This window comes from Lytechinus variegatus, chromosome 7 (assembly GCF_018143015.1).
Source record: "Lytechinus variegatus isolate NC3 chromosome 7, Lvar_3.0, whole genome shotgun sequence".
Taxonomy (NCBI): Eukaryota; Metazoa; Echinodermata; class Echinoidea; order Temnopleuroida; family Toxopneustidae; genus Lytechinus; species Lytechinus variegatus.
Genome location: NC_054746.1, coordinates 7,495,712 through 7,514,077, shown reverse-complemented (window position 1 = coordinate 7,514,077; position 18,366 = coordinate 7,495,712). Strand labels below are relative to the sequence as shown.

The following is an 18,366-nucleotide window of genomic DNA, read 5'->3' as shown; positions in this document are numbered from 1 at the left end:
CCGATTTTGATGAATTTTTCAGTGTTAGGCTAGTCTGATTTTTCTCTAAAATTTATTTAGATCAACATTTTTCAGGGGTGGACTTGAATAAGCCTCTGGGGACAGTTTCACTGTTATCTGGCAGGACAGACCGAGGGCCGTGGGGACAATTTTAATCTGGAAAGCAACAAAAAAAAAATCCAAAACATAATGGAGGTCAAAATGATCCCGAGAAATCAAAAATAAAAGGGGTTTTCACAACAAAATGAAGGTTATTTGAGTTATAATTTGTCAATTCGTACACATCTTCCAGAAAACCTAGAGGTGTTGAATAATGGAGAATGGCAGCACCCCCAATGAAATTTTAGGGGGTGCTTCAGCACCACCACTTCCCAGGGCCATGATCAGACTCGAGTCACCTGACAACTTTCCTCGATTTCGATTGGCTAAGAACTGCCCTTCCTTTTGGAACTTTTTAAAGCTTTTGGAAAAACGACTTTGTCGGATAAAATATCCAACAACACTTTTTTATTAAATGCACTTCAGACTTGTGTGAACTACCCTCTATCAACCTAAACTACTGACCATTTTCCTTCCTTATTTTTGTGCGCACTTCACCCCCCCCCCTCTCTCTCTCTCCCTCCCCCCCCCCTTTTCTCCTTTCTATTTTTTCTCCTCCCAGTAGCATAACTGTAGCTCCCGCCCCAGAAAAAGATACAATCATAATAATGATAATCATGAAAATTAATTACTTGAATATTTTTTAACATGATGGGCGCATTAAAGGACGAACTTCAATAAATTCAGGATCACGCAATGAAATTAGGATACCCTTTTAAAAATAAAAATCTAATAGGCTATATATGATGGAATTTGACTTCGTATTAAAAAATAATGTCATATATGTCACCCCTTTTCTTGTCTTCTCTTTTGTTGATTTATCATGGAACCAGCATCCTTAATCTAAGCCCCTCCCATCTACACGTTCCCTCCATGTTTCCATCATCATTCCTTCTCTCCCTCTCTAAACATCAGTGACATATCTTAGACAATCATGCCCCGGAGCAAGTGCGAAAATTGCGCCCCTGTCATTAGTTTGACTGCATACAGGGATACAGGGGATACAGACTATCACTGAAATCGCACCCTTTCATATTTTTGCAATATTTTTCATATTATTAACATTAATCTCTGGGGTTTTTTTTCATTCCCTTTTCCTACATTAAAAAAAACTTTGCTTTGTTTGCGCCCCTTTAAAGTTGACCTCTGATACCCTCTACATAATCTAGGAGCTTTTAGTGTCTCCCTTCTCCGATACTCGCCACTTTCTTTTTATTCTAACACTCTCTCCTCTCTCAATTTGCTTGAATTTTCCTCTTATCTTCTCTCTCTCTCTCTCTCTTTCGTCTCGATCTCCCTCTCATCACTTGAAAAAAAAACCTTTTTCGCTTAACGCTCGTCCCTTTGCCTGTTTGCTCTCTTTTTCTTCCGTTTCTCACATTTCCCCTTCCCTCTCTCCCATTATCCCTTTTAAATAAATCGCCGTAAACTTTAGCAAATTTGCCAGAAATTTACAATGATGTACGTGCTGTGAGGGCCCAATTTGGTATTTTTATTCAACCTGTTCAAGCGGATCGGGGTCGCCGAAAATGAAAAGATTCTAAGGTCAGGAGAATCAAGAGAATTTGTGAGTGCCTTGTTTGGTATGCAAAGCAAGACTTTCTCTCTTGAATGCGTACCCCTCCCATAACAATAGAAGAGGGGAAGACTTGCCCCCCGTGTAGGGAATCTGTTATTGTTTGGACGCCATTGCATTGCATATAGGGTGTTTTCACCCATGCAGTTTGATCAACCGTTGTCAGGTGCCGACGATAGCAGATTTTGCAACAACTTTTCGGTGAGTATATATTCACTTATTTTAAAGAAAAATCAAATGAATTATACAGTAAACATTTTCAGAATACAAAGTATATTCCCCCGGATTATTATTCCATTAGGAGGAGGGCGTCGCGGTCGATCCGGACCTAAAGTTGGGGGGAGACAGGGCCAGCTAGGTGAGGAGGGTACGTGATATGCAAGTTAATTAAAATAGTAAACTTAATGCATAGAGCTATCTGTAATAGCTCTATGCTTAATGCTTCGTGTTTTATTTGGATGTTACCGTCAAGCTCGTCCAAAAAAATGTATCAGTCATGTTACCAGTGTGCCCTGTAAATATATTATATATCGAAAACGAAATATCTTTGATCGGATGATATGTAAACCGGATGAAAACCATGATTGGTACATTCCCCCCGAATATTGCTTCAATAAATACCTTAGAATACACTTCTAAAGAAACCCTGAACAAAAATAAAGTGAACGCATGCTTATAACTTGTAACATCGATGGTATTTTATCCAGGATTTCTGTAATTACTTTTATCACCAAATTCTCATGACCACTATACGCTTTCATTATTTTAGACGTAAATACCGGTACACACAATATTATCCTGCTTCTGCATGATCTCTCGATGTAGCTCATTCTATATTTCTATCTACGTATATATCTCTCCCCCCCCCCCCCCCGGCCCTCTTCTCCCCCTCTATCCCCCCCCCCCCCTTCACACACACACCCCTCCCGCGTGCCTCTAGCTCCCTCTTCATCTTTTCCATCTATCCTCTCGATTACTTTGCCCTCTTTCATTCATGGTAGGCCCACTATTAACCATTTCTGGTCAAGGGTAAACAACACCAAAAAAGTTGTATGAAATCCTCATATAGTTCGCCAGATTTGAATAGAAAACCTCCGGTCTGTTCAATGATGTTACATAACTCTGTTCTCGCATATAGGGACAAAAGCAGAGGAAGGCCAGACCTGTTTATTATTTACACAAAAAGTGGCCAGTTTATTATTTATACCAAAACCAACCCATTTAACAAACAAATGAATTTGGAGTATTGTGGCATTTCAGAGGGAGAGAGAAGTTAGGCTATCGTAGGGCATAAGTTGTGTACGCCAGCAATACGCTAAGTATTCGTTGAAATACGTTACTTATAAGTTCGATATAAGTTACTAATACGTTATGTATACGTCCAACTCGTTATGAATACGCTAAGTATACGCCCAGAGTTGAAAAAAATCAAAGTTCAGCGTATGCCGACGTTTTAGAGAAATTTTGATACGTCGGGCATACGCTGTCTAAAACGCCAAAGTGTGACACCACCTTTACGCATAGCGCGCGGCAGCGTGTCGCTGACGAACACGTGTCATAGCCTATAAAAAGGCTGCCCTCGACTATAAAAAGGCTGCCCTCGACAACTGGGCGTTGTGGCGGGCGCCTGTAATCCAAGCTGTGGGGAAGTTACAAATTGATGCAGGGGGTCGAGGTTCGAGCCCTGGTCACGTCTTTCGGATGGTGACGTTAAAGGTCGGTCCCAGACGTAAATAATCATATCTGATTGATACACGTCTGACAAAACTCAAATACACACACACACACATTTCAAATCATAACCGCACGATACATCACCGTATCAACACCACCGCCATGCCGAAGAAAACTCCTGTGAACCCCACCTTTGTATACCAATTCCTATAAACGTTGTCAATACGCCATTATGTAAGTTATAAACACGTTCAGTATTGTTTTGTGGTCGTCCGAGCACGTTTTCATGCGTCAATATACGTTGGAGTTAAGTTACACATACGTTCAAAGCACGTTATAGGTTAGAAGTAAGTTTTAGGGTACGCTGGACATTATCTCGACGTACATCGACTTATGAGTAACTTACGAGTAACGCGTGTCAACGTGTATCAACGATCGCGTAACTTGCCTACAACTTATGACCCGCGTATGCGAGACGTATGAGCCATACGCTGGCATACGTCGAAAAATTTTGTGCTTGCACAAAATTTTTCGACGACCTCGCCGTATGACGGCGTATACCAGCGTGTTTTAGCGTACTCTCAACGTATGCAAAACTTACCCGTAACGTATTCGACGTACGCCAGCGTATTCGCCAAATTCCTCATACGTCGGGCATACGCTGTCTAAAACGCCAAGGTGTGACAGCGCCTTAAGTTAGGCTATCGTAGGGCATAAGTTGTGTACGCCAGCAATACGCTAAGCATTCGTTGGAATACGTTACTTATAAGTTAACGAAGCGTTCGATATAAGTTACTAATACGTTATGTGTACGTCCAACTCGTTATGAATACGCTAAGTATACGCCCAGAGTTGAAAAAAACAACAAAGTTCAGCGTATGCCGACGTTTTAGAGAAATTTTGATACGTCGGGCATACGCTGTCTAAAACGCCAAGGTGTGACAGCGCCTTTACATTCATATAGATAAACACCATGCTAGGTTGAAGTAATATATAACAGATCCAATTCAAAACAACAAAAAAAAATAGATCTGTGCCCTTTACTCTTTCAGAGTAACTATATTCCACTTTTTTCTGTGAAACTGCGAACGATTATATTTATAAGAAATGTGGCGTTCTGTTTTTTCTGTGTTAAAGTGCATACAAACGATTTAAAAAGAGGAATTGTTTTACTATATTTACATGAAAAAATGAAAATATTTGCCGTATAGTATTATGGTATTTACCAAATAAAAATGTTCTCTTTTCAACGTTCCAAAACAAATTTCTAAATTAGACAACTTATAAGAACGGATATTTTTTAAAGTCAACCAAGTAAACAAATCGTTCCAAAAGTTCGAAACAAATTGGCATTCAAAAAACAGATGCATCAATGTTTGATTTTGTTCATGACAAAAATCACATGTGTCTTGATCAATAATTCCGGTTTTATATAAATAACGATTTGTCGACACTTTTCTGTGTATGAATTTAAATTGGAAATTCCTTAGTTTGTTATCTATTGACGATTTGTATATCAGGGTAAAACGAGAATCCCAAATTTCATTATTTGATAATTGCAGTGGAAGGTCGTTTTCCCATTTGTGACGTTGATCTGTCTCTGATATGTTCTAAGTATAATTATTTATAAAATGAGAATAACATAGCTTAGAAACTTTTTTGTGTTTAAGTAAATTACGTAATCGATCGTCATGTGTTTCAAAATTTGTATTCTGTTTTATGTATTTGTTTCTGATAACTCTTTTCCATTTGGTATGGCAGATAATAGTGAATTATACATCATGATGGATGTGTAACCGTAGTTTTCAACTATTACCTCAAAAGATTTTAAAAGTCCATCTGCTGTTAGAAAATCGAAAATAGTGTTTAAAGAAGATTCGGACCATCTTTGAATATAAAGAGGTTTTCCATTGACTATAATGTGTGAATTGAACCACAGAGGTTGCGACAGTATTTCCTTTAACTTAACAGGATTATAGTATCTGTAATATGACCATGAACTCAATACATCATTCCAAAAAGTTTCGGTACATGGATTGAATAATATATGACTTTTGCTAATATTCCAAATCGTAAATTTGCTCTCACCAATGAAACGGACAGATTCTTAAAAAAAAAAACACTTCCATTTCCCATTGTTATCATCATCTTAAAATCTTTTGAAACATGATACTTTAAGTGCTTGATTAAAACATGACAATACTGTGCCTAAAGTTCTTATGAAGGAAATTTTACAAAATGATATACCCATGCACTTATAGTTATGTATAAATGGGTGGCACAACCCTCAAAGGCGGGTAGTTGATCCGCAATGTAATGAGTAAACTATTTTAAATTTTCACGAGCGAGCCCAAAGTAAAAACCCCCTTTGAACTAATTTCAATAGAGATATAGTCCTTTTGGCATTATTATTATAATGCGCTGTGTTCCATCTTTAGCAGGTTAAGGAAAATGAAGTGGGGGAGGTATAGAGGAATATTTATATATATATATATATATTTTTGCCCCTTTATAATGTAAATATATAGATTTTAGCAATTATTAACCTGCAGTGCTAAAAAAAGGAGGTCAAGATCAAGCAAGGGCGCCAGAAACGGGGGGGGGGGGGGCACGACTGATGCCACCCAAAGCCGATAGGATGACCCCCCAACGAATCTAGACTCGCTTCCGATACACCTGGCCAAAACATTGTTTGAATGAAAATACATACCAATATATGGTAGGTTTCTATTATGTTTGCTAGTACATAAAACTGGTCGAAGAGAACCGATGATGAATTCATGAATATCAATCTAATCTCGTGCATACGATCGCGATATTGATTATGGCATTGCGTCGTGTTCCCATAGCAACTGCAAGGACTGGATGGGACATTGACATAAAATGGGACTCCTGTCTGCATTTTCGTCACGTCTTCATGATACCGCAATTCATTTATCGTGGGAGCTGGTTTATTCATTTTTGAAAGCCAAAAGAGCCTAATTTCGCTTGCGTGTTCAACATCATTGTAAAGACATTTTATATGTGCAGAATGTCTGAGTATACAATGTGCAAACACCGGCTTGGTGAGGTAATGTTGTCATCATTAATTTCGTCTGATTGTCAAAACGGCTTTTATTTGATCACTACCAACGTACCCTGATCGGTATACGACACCGGATGAACAGCATATATAGGCATAGGTGCATGGCGTATCAATTTGATTACTCTTGGGTTTTTTGTCCGGAAGAGTATGTGCAACTACAGCAAAAATAAATAATCAAATAGATAATACATGTAATGATAAAGGGCAGCGCTATGATAGGAGGAGGGGGCATGGAGGCGATCACCCTTGTGGTTTTAAAGTAGTGAAGAAAAAAGGATGCAAATGAAGAAAATGGCCGAGAGACCCGATTGATTGTTGAAGAAGGAAATGATGTCAGCTTGGGGAGAGGGTTGTGGAGAGATGAGAGATGTGGTGAGAACTCTTTGACTTTGGGGGAGACGAAGGACAAACCTGTAGCCTCTTGGGCTATATATATATATATATCCTAAAGTTTCACGTATTGGCTTCTGTAAGGTAACAAAATAACACTGAAGATAATGCTTTCATTGGCAATAAAATTTAAAAAAAACTTTATTGGCAATGAAAGCATTATCTTCAGCATTATTTTATAAATATAAGCATATACATATATTAAAAAATAATTGTCTAACACACTGAATTTTCTTTTGTAAAACAGACTTGAAGTTCTAGGGACGGCTTATTTTTTTTGTCAAAATCTCCACAACATGCCTGTCAACGGAAGAACCTGTTGCAGGGCCCTGCAGCGGGTCGTACCTCGGCTGATCCTCGTCACCGCCTACATCTTCTACCTCCTCTTCGGCGGCCTGGTCTTCTCCATGATCGAAGGTCCGAGGTACGACCAACTCGTAGCCGAGGAGGAATACGACTTCGAGATGGCCAAAGAGCTGCTCATCCAGGCCTACGGGAACGACACGAGCGGTATCGACGGAGATGATGTCTTCGACAGACTTAAGAGGTTGGTCTATGCTGCGGAACACGGCGATGGCGTGATGATAGGTCAGCATAACAAGACAATCGTTATCGGAGAGGAGTGGAACTTTGGGAACGCCATGCTGTTTTGCATGACCAGTATCTCGACAATTGGTAAGGAAATCGATCTGATCACCGATATAGGAAAATTATTTTCACAAAGACCTTCATGAAGGTCATGTCCTGGTTGAGATCCTTGGACGAGTCTTTCGTCCAGATGGAATCAATTATGATTACATTTTTCACGCTATTTGTTTATGATACATTGGTATTTCTATATACCGAGACGGGTGGGGCTAATAATTGCTTACAGTATTTTCTTTAATTTATTGATTTCTTTAATCCGAGTCATAATACATCTTGATTAATCGATATACGAGAAATTTTGTTTACAGATGAAATTATTGCATATATTTTATGGTCTGTTGCAGGATATGGTCATCTTGTTCCTCATACATTCATTGGAGGCTTGATCTGCATCATGTACACAAGCGTCGGGATACCTCTGACAATGCTTCTGCTCGCCGACCTCGGTCACCTGTTTGCAGTAATCATCATGAAAATGTACTACAAGTGTCTGGCAATGTGTTGCAGATGCGGGAAGGACAAAGGACAGAAGAGCAGTCAGCGTAATTCCCAAGACCCAGGATCCGTAGCTGGTGGCAGCGGTGGGATGGATCCCAATGGAGAAAAGGAGAACGACCGGGAGCTAGATCTTACAGAGATCGACGTTACCCCTGAGGAAGAGGGCGCACTGCATAGTCCGAATGGAGCTGAGAACCACCACGTAGACGAACCCCAGATCCAGGGGATCGGTTACAACCATCAACAGGACATCGATGCTGACGACGCACTGCTGGACGACGTCCCGATTTTTCTGCCGCCAATCGTGTTCTGGAGTTACATCATCCTCAGCGCTCCTATGTTTGCACTCATCGAAGGTTGGTCCTTCCCTACGTCCATTTATTTTCTCTACATCTCCATCACCACCATCGGTTTCGGGGATGTTGTACCGGACTGCTCCATCGGGCTTATCTTTGCTTGGATGGGTCTGGTCACCACGGCGACATGCGTCGTTCTTGCGTACCGCAAGATCCTCAAAGTGGCCACATGGGTGCTAGAATTCCTGGATTCACTAGTCAGAAGAGAACGTATTCGGCAGAGGGATGCACGCTATTCTAGCATGTCGATTTAGATACCTTAATCGCGAGTTTTTGCTGACGACGCACAACGAATTCATAACAAATAACAGCCAAGAAGCCCGTGTCGAAAATTGGCGAATCAAAACAGCATGCAGTTTTGTCCTAATTGCAGATATGTCGTTGTCCAGAGTCCAGGGTTCCGTAACACAAAGGTTTGCGATGAATAGCAATTATGAAAGAACACTTCTGATTGGTTCCTAGTCAGCATTTTGCTTCAAATGCGCGTGTAACATTGATCTTGATTGGTCAATACATTTAGCGATTGATCGCTAATCTTTGTGTTACGGAGTCCTGGGGGGCGTTTCATCAAAACAGTTGTCGGACGTTTTATCCGACAAGTCCCATTTTATCCGACAGTTACCATAGGAACAGTGCCTCTCAGCCAATCAAAATCATGGAAAGATGTCAGATCTGACAACTTGTCGGATGAAAATATTGATGAAACGCTTCCCAGGGGAGCGTTTCATGAAAGGACTTGTCGGACGTTTTATCCGACAAGTCCCATTTTTTCCGACAGTTACTATAGTAACAGTGCCTCTCAGCCAATCAGAATCAAGGAAAGATGTCAGATGACTTGTCAGACAAAAATGTTGATGAAACGGTCCCCAGGACGAAACTGCTATTCCGGTTCACCAGTTTTCATAAAAGACATCCCGACTGCTCTTATTAGTCATTATTTCTGACGGGTGTTTCCTTACACTTACAGTGTTCTTGAATGTGTCCTGCGTCCCGGTGCGAAAAAAAATTGAAACAGTCACACTAACGAAACCGACTCCAAAACGACCGATGGTATGCCATTTGTAATCACGTAAAATGTTTGATCGGTCTGAAATCGGCATCGCTCGTGACTGTGGCGTAAGAGGTATGATAAGGATCCCATTTCATAAAGATTTTTTTTTACAATTCCTAAAAATGAATTCACTTTCAGCCGATCAGATTGAAGGTTTTCAACGCATGGTCTTTATAACTGGGGCCCGTTGCAGAAAGAGTTGCAATCAATTGCAACTCTAAAAAATCATGCGTAACTTGATTTTCAACCAATCAACAGCGCGCATTTGGGACTTGCGATTGATTTGTTGACTTGCGTTTAAACGCAACTATTTCTGCAACGGGCCCCAGTTATTGCAAAGTTCTATGAAACGGACACAAGGTTTTGGCAAATTTCATATTTGTCATGTAGGCCTGTACTATTACAAAAATTATTCCTTATTGCGTATGGGGCATTGCTAAGTTTTTAAGACACGGTATCTAAGTTGTTCGTATATTTTTACCATTTTTATCAAAACAGTTATTGTACATTTTTTACATGATCATATACTTGGTAAGAAAATATGATGAGAAAAGGAAATGAATAACTATTTATAGTGCATTTAACGTAACTGTACATACGTGTATCATGCTCTTCTGTATATAACATAAAATGAACTTCATTTTATACTTTAATGTATTCATTAACCAGGAAGATATGCGGCGGCATTGGCAAAAGGAAAAGTATATGATTTTGTGCTTTAAGCCTTCAGGAATACCTAATCAGCAATACTCCTATGTACAAAATATTAATTGTTACTCCAATATATATATATATTGTGTAAGGCCAATTATATTCTAACTGTAATTATGTAATGCAATAACTTTAACCGGTCTTGTTATGATAATATGTATTCAATCATAATTATGTATCACTACCGATTTACCGTTTTATAAACCAATTTATTCTGTCAATGAATGTAAAGCAATATTTTTTAAACTTAGTTTCTAGTATTAAAGAAACAGAGCTATTAGCTTCTTAACAGATAGTCTTAGAATTATCTCAACATAAAATGTTTGCATGGTTATTAGTTTCAGAGAATATTTCCGCGTAGATCATATGTAAAGGATTGGATTGTAGGGTGCCAACTTAGGATTTCAAAAACTTTTTTAAAATTCATTAGTGCTTTCGCTTCTTTCCATAAAACTGCAGTTCAGAAATTCTGCTCTTAGGTAAATGCCGGGGGTAAATGTTGGATATTAAGAGAAACCGAGAAAATGTAGATAGACTCTTAATACAATTACACTCTAAAAATTCGAATGTTAAATCAACATTTGGAAGGTTGGAGGAGTGACAACCTTTTCCAAATGTTACATCCAACCTTGTATAAAGCTGAATCCAACATTTTAAGTGTTGGGTAGAACCATTTAAAGTGGTAAATGCAACATTTAGAAAATGTTGTCACTCCTCCAACCTTTCAAATGTTAAGTTAACATTTTTTGTTTTTAGAGTGTAGGCAATTAATATAACTTGTTATCATTTTCACAAACTGTGCACATGGCATGTTTCTGATTCTAATTAACTTTTCAAACTGGTTATACCTAAGTCGACATCACTTATTCGTAAAAAAAAGACAAACTCACCTCTCGAAGAAAAAATACATGAAGTTGAAATGCATGAATCTGTGGGAAGATTCAGACGGTAAGAAATAATTTCTCCTCAGTTTTTAGCATAATTATTTTCAATTTTTATTCAACATGATGTGCTTTTGTAAATTGAATCCTCAAGACATCAAAACCTCATCTAAATAATTTAAAAAAGAGGCGATGATCTCAAGTAGACCACAGTACCATCCGAGTTTAAATATCCGCCCTACAGAGAGTGGAAATTACGCGACTTGCGGTCTGACTGTTTGGCAGGGTTTTCATATCGAAATTATCTTTTTGTTAAGTTTTTACTATATTTCAGTTTTGATAGTTATAATTATGTTGGCATTTTAAGCAAAATTTCGTCTAGTACTGATCATGCTAAACCCGGGAGAAAACACGACATGGATTTTACAATTGTGTATAATCATTTACGAACCTAAATGTTTGTAAATAATTTGCAACAAATCTATGCAGGAGCTGTTATGAGATAATAAACTTTACCTATTGGCACGCATGGTCGAGGTCATGTTTTCTGCGTAACCCACACTGTGTAGAATGTGAATTTCTTATTGAGAATATGAATGATTGGGTTGTGTACATTACAAGATTTTATTTTACCAGGTGGGTGTTTCATATAGCTGTTCGTAAGTTAAGAGATCCTTTCTTGTGGTAAATGATATTTTCATTGGCAATGCTTTAGCGCGTAAGAAATGATCACCAGTCATTCTTAAAGTCGCTCTTACGAATAGCTTTATTAAACGGCCCCGGGTAATTGGACTCTTGTCATATGACCGATATTTAACTCTGGTCAAGACCTCTATCGAGCCCATCACTTTCCTTTCTTGATCACACATATAGGGGCAGCGCCTCAACCGGTCAGGGGGGGGGGTAATTACCCCCTTGTCAACCATATAATAAGAAAAGAAGGGGGATAAAACTAGGGGGAAATGAGGAAAGGATAATTAGCAAGAGGTATATGTGCGGTATAACCTCCCCTCTATACAAATTAATCGAGAAAAATGACGTCACCAGTATAGGTCTAGCTTGTTTGCCTCCTGAAAACATCCCAGTGCCGCCCGCCCCCCCCCCCCCTTGCTCACATGTTATTTTTTCCATTGTATTTCGGATTCGGCTTAAGAATTTCTCATATTTATAGCAGTATCTATCTACATGATCATGCAACGCTATCATTTTATTTTATTTGCTTTCTTAACGATGGTCAAAAGGGTATGGGTCGGCGTACCTGGACTTAAGACAAATTATGAAGAGCTATCTTTTTCAATTCCATGATTTTTATGATATCCAAAAGATGTTCTTCTTCCTGCGTTTATTTTATTGGGGACATCATATACAGCTGAAACATCCAAGCGCCGCGATAGTGTTAGGAGTAGAAGAAAGTTGCCTTTAAAGGTCAAACCCACCTCATGTTGATTCGAATCAATAGAGAAAAATCATACAAGCATAATGCTGAAAATTTCATCAAAAATCGGATGTAAAATAAGAAAGTTATGACATTTTAAAGTTTCGCTTATTTTCCAGAAAATAGTTATATGCAAGATATAATCACATGGAAATGAGAGAACCGATGATGTCCCCCACTCACTATTTCTTTTGTTTTTATTGTCTTTATTACACATTATTTCAATTTTTACAGATTCGACTGTATGAAAGGACCAACTTGACTGAATAAAATGTTAAGGTAATTCCACATGTTCAGGAAAAAATAAAACTTTTCATTCACAGGACAATGAGGAGAAAATTAGAATATCTCATATAATAAAATACAAAAGAAACAGTGAATGATGTCATCATTTCCATCATTTGCATTGCATACAGACTGGGATGTGCATATTATTATTTTGTGAAATCAAGCAAAATTTTAAAATGTCATAACCTTATTTTAAATCCGATTTTGATGAATTTTTCATTGTAAATATGCTTGTTTGAGTTTTCTCTTTTTATTCAAACCAACTTTTTGTTGGGGTGGCGTCGATACATACATATATATATATATATATGTGGGGGAGGGGGTGAGTTCGTTTTGTGTGATCGAGCGCCTTTGGAACGTTGATTCACGATTTTGCCCCACCCCCCCCCCTCCATCTGAAAAAATGGATCGACGCCCCTGGCGTGATATGTAGGCCTATATCAAGAACAATGTTATTCAAGAAAAGCCGGACAATGACCTTCCTGCGGAAGTCCACCCATGATTGTTTTTAATCGAAAGTTCCAATATTTCATTTTTTATTTGAAAACACAAGTGGGTATACTGTTATGTCATGACTCGGGTTATTGAGAACGAACTGAAATGTAGATACAAACCAGACATAGCAAATAGACTGCCTTGCAACTTTTTCCCAAAAAAATAACCCTTCCTGTAAACTTCATCTACCACGAGTTTAACAATAATAATGCCATAAAATTGAAGTTTTAACTATAACTCCCTGATAGAGGCTAAACTCATTTAAAACAAATACTAGAGCGACATGAGTGTCGACCCATGTTTCGGGTGGCGATAGGGGGGTTAAGATAATGTTCAAAATTTTTAATCTATGAATTATAATGCAGAATTTTGAACGCGAAGCACATCGAAAAACTTACAATTTCATATCTTTAATAGTGTTTTCATGTCAAGTTTGATGGATTTATATAGCGCTTTCAAATGTTTTATTTTAAACACATTTTTACAATGCATTCATAAATTTTTCATTTTGTAAATATATATCGAAATGCACGTTTGCTTTTTAAAATTAAAATTATAAGGCTTAAGCTTCCTGGGGGTCTCATTTCATCAATTTTCAAGACTGCACATCTTATAAGGCAATGTTTTACTCATAAGAATTTGTAACTGAAATGCGATTGTTTACAAAATTGAAAACCCCCCAAAACTACAGATAATTTGATTCACTATTAAAATGGTGAGCCAGTCCTTTCCAGAATGTTCTTTCTGAATTAGATACCTTCACATATAGCTGAAGAAACAATTTTACTTGTGTTTAATATCATGGGTTACCAAGAGATACCTTCTTCACACAAGCACCCACTCACACCCCCCCCCCCCACACACACACATGCAAATTGACTGTGGTATGGGAATAGATCTGATCTTTTTTGAGTGATATATAAAATGAAGTCTTTAGAAACAGTTGCCCTTTGAACCGCTCGCTAGAACGCCTTTTCACATTTTCAATTTCGAAAGCAAGTCTTGAACTCATGACCAGCAATAAACACATACAAATTCTCATACCATTCTTTGTTATATTTCTCTTTAATCTATGCATAGAGCACTATACAAATTTGCATACATGTACGCGTACATCACTATGTCCTACATGAATACACAGATATAAACATGAATGAATTCAGGAATATTTCATTGCACGAATGTTAGTGTATATCTTAAATACATTAAAATCATTTCAAAAATGCATTTCTCTACTTACAAATGTACAAAGGATATGAACAGCACAATGGGTCAAATATGCATGCACATACTAATACAAATAATTTGGATCAATAGGAATAGCATAGGAGTGGGGTTTCAACTCGAATTAATTTACATGCTTTTTGACTGAAAAGAAGAAACACAAATCAAACATATTCACTTACTTATACAGTAGCCGAAAACCAATGAAAACATTTTTTAAATGCACATTATAACAAATATTATTTCATAAGAGAACAAAATATTTTTGTACATAATTTTAAGGATATATATGCAATGTCTGTACAAAATCTGAATAATTTCAATAAAGTTTTTTTATTAACTTCTTATTGGGGTGCTATCTTGTCAGTGTGGTATCAACTTACAGAGGATTACAAAGTGAAATATTAAAGATAAGAAAAGACACAAACCAGGAGGAAAAATGAAAAAAAATCATTAGTCTGAATCGATTACAGCAGCATTTTCCCTGAGAATCCTTAAATACTCAATCATTATCACTGTGGTAAATATATCTGGACCCAGGTTCACTAAACGTTTTCACCAATCAAATGACACTGTACTTAACCTGTACTGTGCCATTGACATCAAGTTCTGTGAAACAGGTCCATGTTAATTCAATCCACAGGTAATCAGCAAATACAAGCAATAAAAAATGTTTTTACAATAAGTAACATTATCTCAAGGTGTCTGAAAAACATATTTAGAAAAAAGTACTCTCCCTAAAATATGGTATAATGAATTTCGGTAAATATTAAGAGGAAAAGACAGAAGTACTACACTTCCTGAAATATGGTATGATGATACTGGCTCAATACTATAGTTAAAGAAAATGACGGAAGTAGTAAACTTCCTGAAATATGGTATGATCGCTATGACGATCTCAGGTCAAAGAATGTAATGTACATCTAGGAAAACACAGGAAGTAGCAAGGCGGCTCACATGGTATATGTAGTTGCAAGGTGGTACAGAAAAGGAAAGTTGAAAAAATAAGATGAAGATGTTGATTGATACATGCCACTATGATGGTAATTCACTTCTTTTGCACCCAAGGCTGACCTAAGGGTATTTTATGCAGAAATTTTGTTGTAAGTGGTTATGGATACACAGCCATTTAATTTCTTCATCCTGCTATGTAAGGCATGCTTACATAATATCTTGCTTTGAAATCTGCCTATCATAATGAAAGAAATGAAAGGTCATTTGACCAAAATTGTCCATGAAGTAACTACAAACTGGTCTATTGACCCGTCTAATATACAGTAAGTGATATGATGATGATGATTCATATTGTGCATTCATCCACTGGACAAATTGCTCAAGGTGATCTATTAATATCCCCTACTTAGCATGGCTCTAAAATATGGAACTAACAGCATTTCATGGAACCCCATCTACACCTGGGTGGAGAGTGGCAAAAGTAGAGCCACATCTTGTCAAATGACAAGATTCATGATCACTGGGACTTATCAAACCGTGCCTCTGTTACACTATTTAAAGTATATCAACAGTTGGTTTGAAGTCAGTTCGTTCGCATGACTGTAGCATATGAAATAATGTACTGGTAGTTACTACATGATGATCAGTGTATGGAAAGCCAAAATGGGGGGGGGGGGGTATTATGAAACAACTACTTCACAAAGTACTGTTATCATAGGACTATAGTCATCATGCTACTGCACAAATCCTAGTCTGTTTTACAAACAAGGAACATGCGCGCATCATGATTCTTTGGTAATAACACAAACATATCACAATTGAAAAGAAACAAGCATAAAATTGAAACTGAAAATAACATTTATCCTTCACATACAGTACACATGTATATTGTACACAATATAACCCATCCCAACCCTTATAAATATGATCATTTTTCGAATTCCTTCCCCTTTTGACGCATTACCAATCAGTACCTATGTCAAAGTGCTTTTTAAATCTACATTAAATGCTCATTATCCTTTCCTTGAATCAGATGTTTTCACAACCTAACAACCAGGTTAAAAAAAAACAATAGATTTTTAATGTAATTAAGAGAGAAAGACATATCTGACTGCCAGTCAAAATAATGGAAATTTCTTACAAAAATTAGCATTAAAAAAAAATAATATAAAATATTTGGCACAAATCAAATATGTATTTCAAAGCAATACCCATATACAAAAAAATTAAAGGTATCCCAATTTGACAAAACATAATTTTATATGGATGGAATCCCCTTCCCCACCCCTCTCAAGGTACGAGAGTGAAGACAATGAAGAAACATTTCTTCCCTCATACCTTCTGTAATAGCTATACTTTGTACTTTGCTAACTCTCAAGAAAAAGAATTACATATGAAATTTGAACATGATTGTCATGCAATAAAAAGTTAAATGTCCTAACCATACTAAAGAAAATATAAACCGGTACAGGTGTAATTCTCGATCATAAATAGGCATTTCAGTATAAATACGTACCCTAGTTCAAGTTCAATTTATTCAAAAACCCGACATATTATGAGTACAAATCAATGATCAGATGGTACAAAACAATACATGATACAATATGAACGGTTTTCTGGTTCATCATTATTCCCCTCTCTGAAGCTTTGTACAAAGAAAATGTTTTCACAATCATTTCATTCAACTCTTGCATGATGTTATACTGAATTAAATTGAACACAACATGTACAATCTGTACATTTTGTACAATATATCTACAAAGTTCACTGTGTACAAACAACTAACATTCAGCCATAAACAATCTTCCTTTTAGATAAACGACCTAAAACATCTCAAAAGTAATTTCATTTTTAGAGTCCCAGTCCAGCCCCCACCCCATATCCCATCCTTAATCCCCTGAATAATATTTACTGTTATAAGAACAGTACATTGATAAAGTTATTCTTGCATTTGGGTTGTGACACAAAGCATAACTTATGAAAACATATATATTCTCAATCAAAGATAGATTTGTTCAAGTTTGGGCACCTCATTTTTTTTTGTTCACAACAAAGGAGAACCCATTGATGATTCATTTTTATTTCCCAGAAAAGGAAGAAAAATATCAAATATTTTCTCAATGTCCAGGAGCATAAATACATTTTACAATCAAGGTTTTTTTTTTACTAATGAGGTAATTGAAATTTTAGTAGACTTCTGTACGGACAACCTTCTTTCTGGTTGGTGACAGAGACCGCGTTCCTGACCTGTTCATCCTGGTGTTTCCAAGGAGGGCTGATGCTTCTTGGTAGCCCTGTTTGAACCCCCTCTCCATCTCTGTCAGGGTATTCTCCACCCCGAGGCTAGTGATGGCGTGCGAATGGTGAGCCTGGATAACCTTCTCCAGCCTGGCGATGATCTCGTAGTCCGGTACGGCCAGGACACCCACGTCCATGCCCAGCATCCTGCCGATGACCTGTCGGAAGTCGGTCAGCTGCTGCTCTCGCCGTTGGAGATCTGCCAGCAGTATCTTGGTGGTGTGGAGCTCCTCCGACATAGAACCCATTGATTGCTCGGAGCGGGCTTTGGTCTCGTTGGCCTCGTGCTCCGTGAAGTCCAGTTCCTGCTTCATCCCGGCCAGCTTGCGGGCCTGTTTCTCCTTGATCTTCTCCAGCTTCTCTACAACCTTCTGCAGTTCTTCTATGGTGGCATTCTGGTGCATTGAAGAGAGCTAGAAGATGAGAAGAGAAAGATGCAAATTAAGACATATAATTGGAATAGGAATGTGAACATTAAGATAAGGAACTCCATCACATTACCTCAAAGGACCCGAAATGACAAACCTCATTATCCTAACACTTAGAGAAGACTTCATCAAGGTGATCTTCTATTAATGCCCATAGACATCTCACACACTAGTTTACTGCTTGATTCTTACTATGATGTGGACATTTTTGTGTTTGTGTCTGACTGTCCTACTGTCTGTCCTTGCTTTTCTCTGTAATCTGCCACCAAACCACC

The 18,366-nt window shown here is 37.7% G+C and overlaps 2 protein-coding genes across 2 annotated transcripts in view; one reads left to right on the top strand and one right to left on the bottom strand.

The window, feature by feature from the left end:
- Positions 1-1,696: 1,696 nt before the first annotated feature.
- On the top strand, positions 1,697-8,659 carry LOC121418338 (TWiK family of potassium channels protein 7-like). The gene is made up of 3 exons (XM_041612152.1): positions 1,697-1,876; positions 7,072-7,499; positions 7,817-8,659. The coding sequence occupies exons 2-3, from the start codon at positions 7,121-7,123 to the stop codon at positions 8,578-8,580; spliced, it is 1,143 nt and encodes a 380-aa protein (XP_041468086.1). The 5' UTR covers positions 1,697-1,876; positions 7,072-7,120; the 3' UTR covers positions 8,581-8,659.
- A 5,574-nt stretch (positions 8,660-14,233) lies between these two features.
- The window catches only part of LOC121418336 (coiled-coil domain-containing protein 170-like), an 11,911-nt gene continuing 7,778 nt past the window's right edge, over positions 14,234-18,366 (bottom strand). The window contains exon 11 of the mRNA XM_041612149.1: positions 14,234-18,076. Within this exon, the coding sequence (XP_041468083.1) occupies positions 17,552-18,076 (525 nt within the window). The 3' untranslated portion in view covers positions 14,234-17,551. The remainder of the gene's footprint in view (positions 18,077-18,366) is intronic.

Bases quoted from the DNA above. Each gene is read 5' to 3' on its own strand.
- LOC121418338 (XM_041612152.1), top strand. From the start codon at position 7,121: ATGCCTGTCAACGGAAGAACCTGTTGCAGGGCCCTGCAGCGGGTCGTA. The intron at 7,500-7,816 runs GTAAGGAAATCG...GGTCTGTTGCAG, and splicing joins GACCAGTATCTCGACAATTG to GATATGGTCATCTTGTTCCT.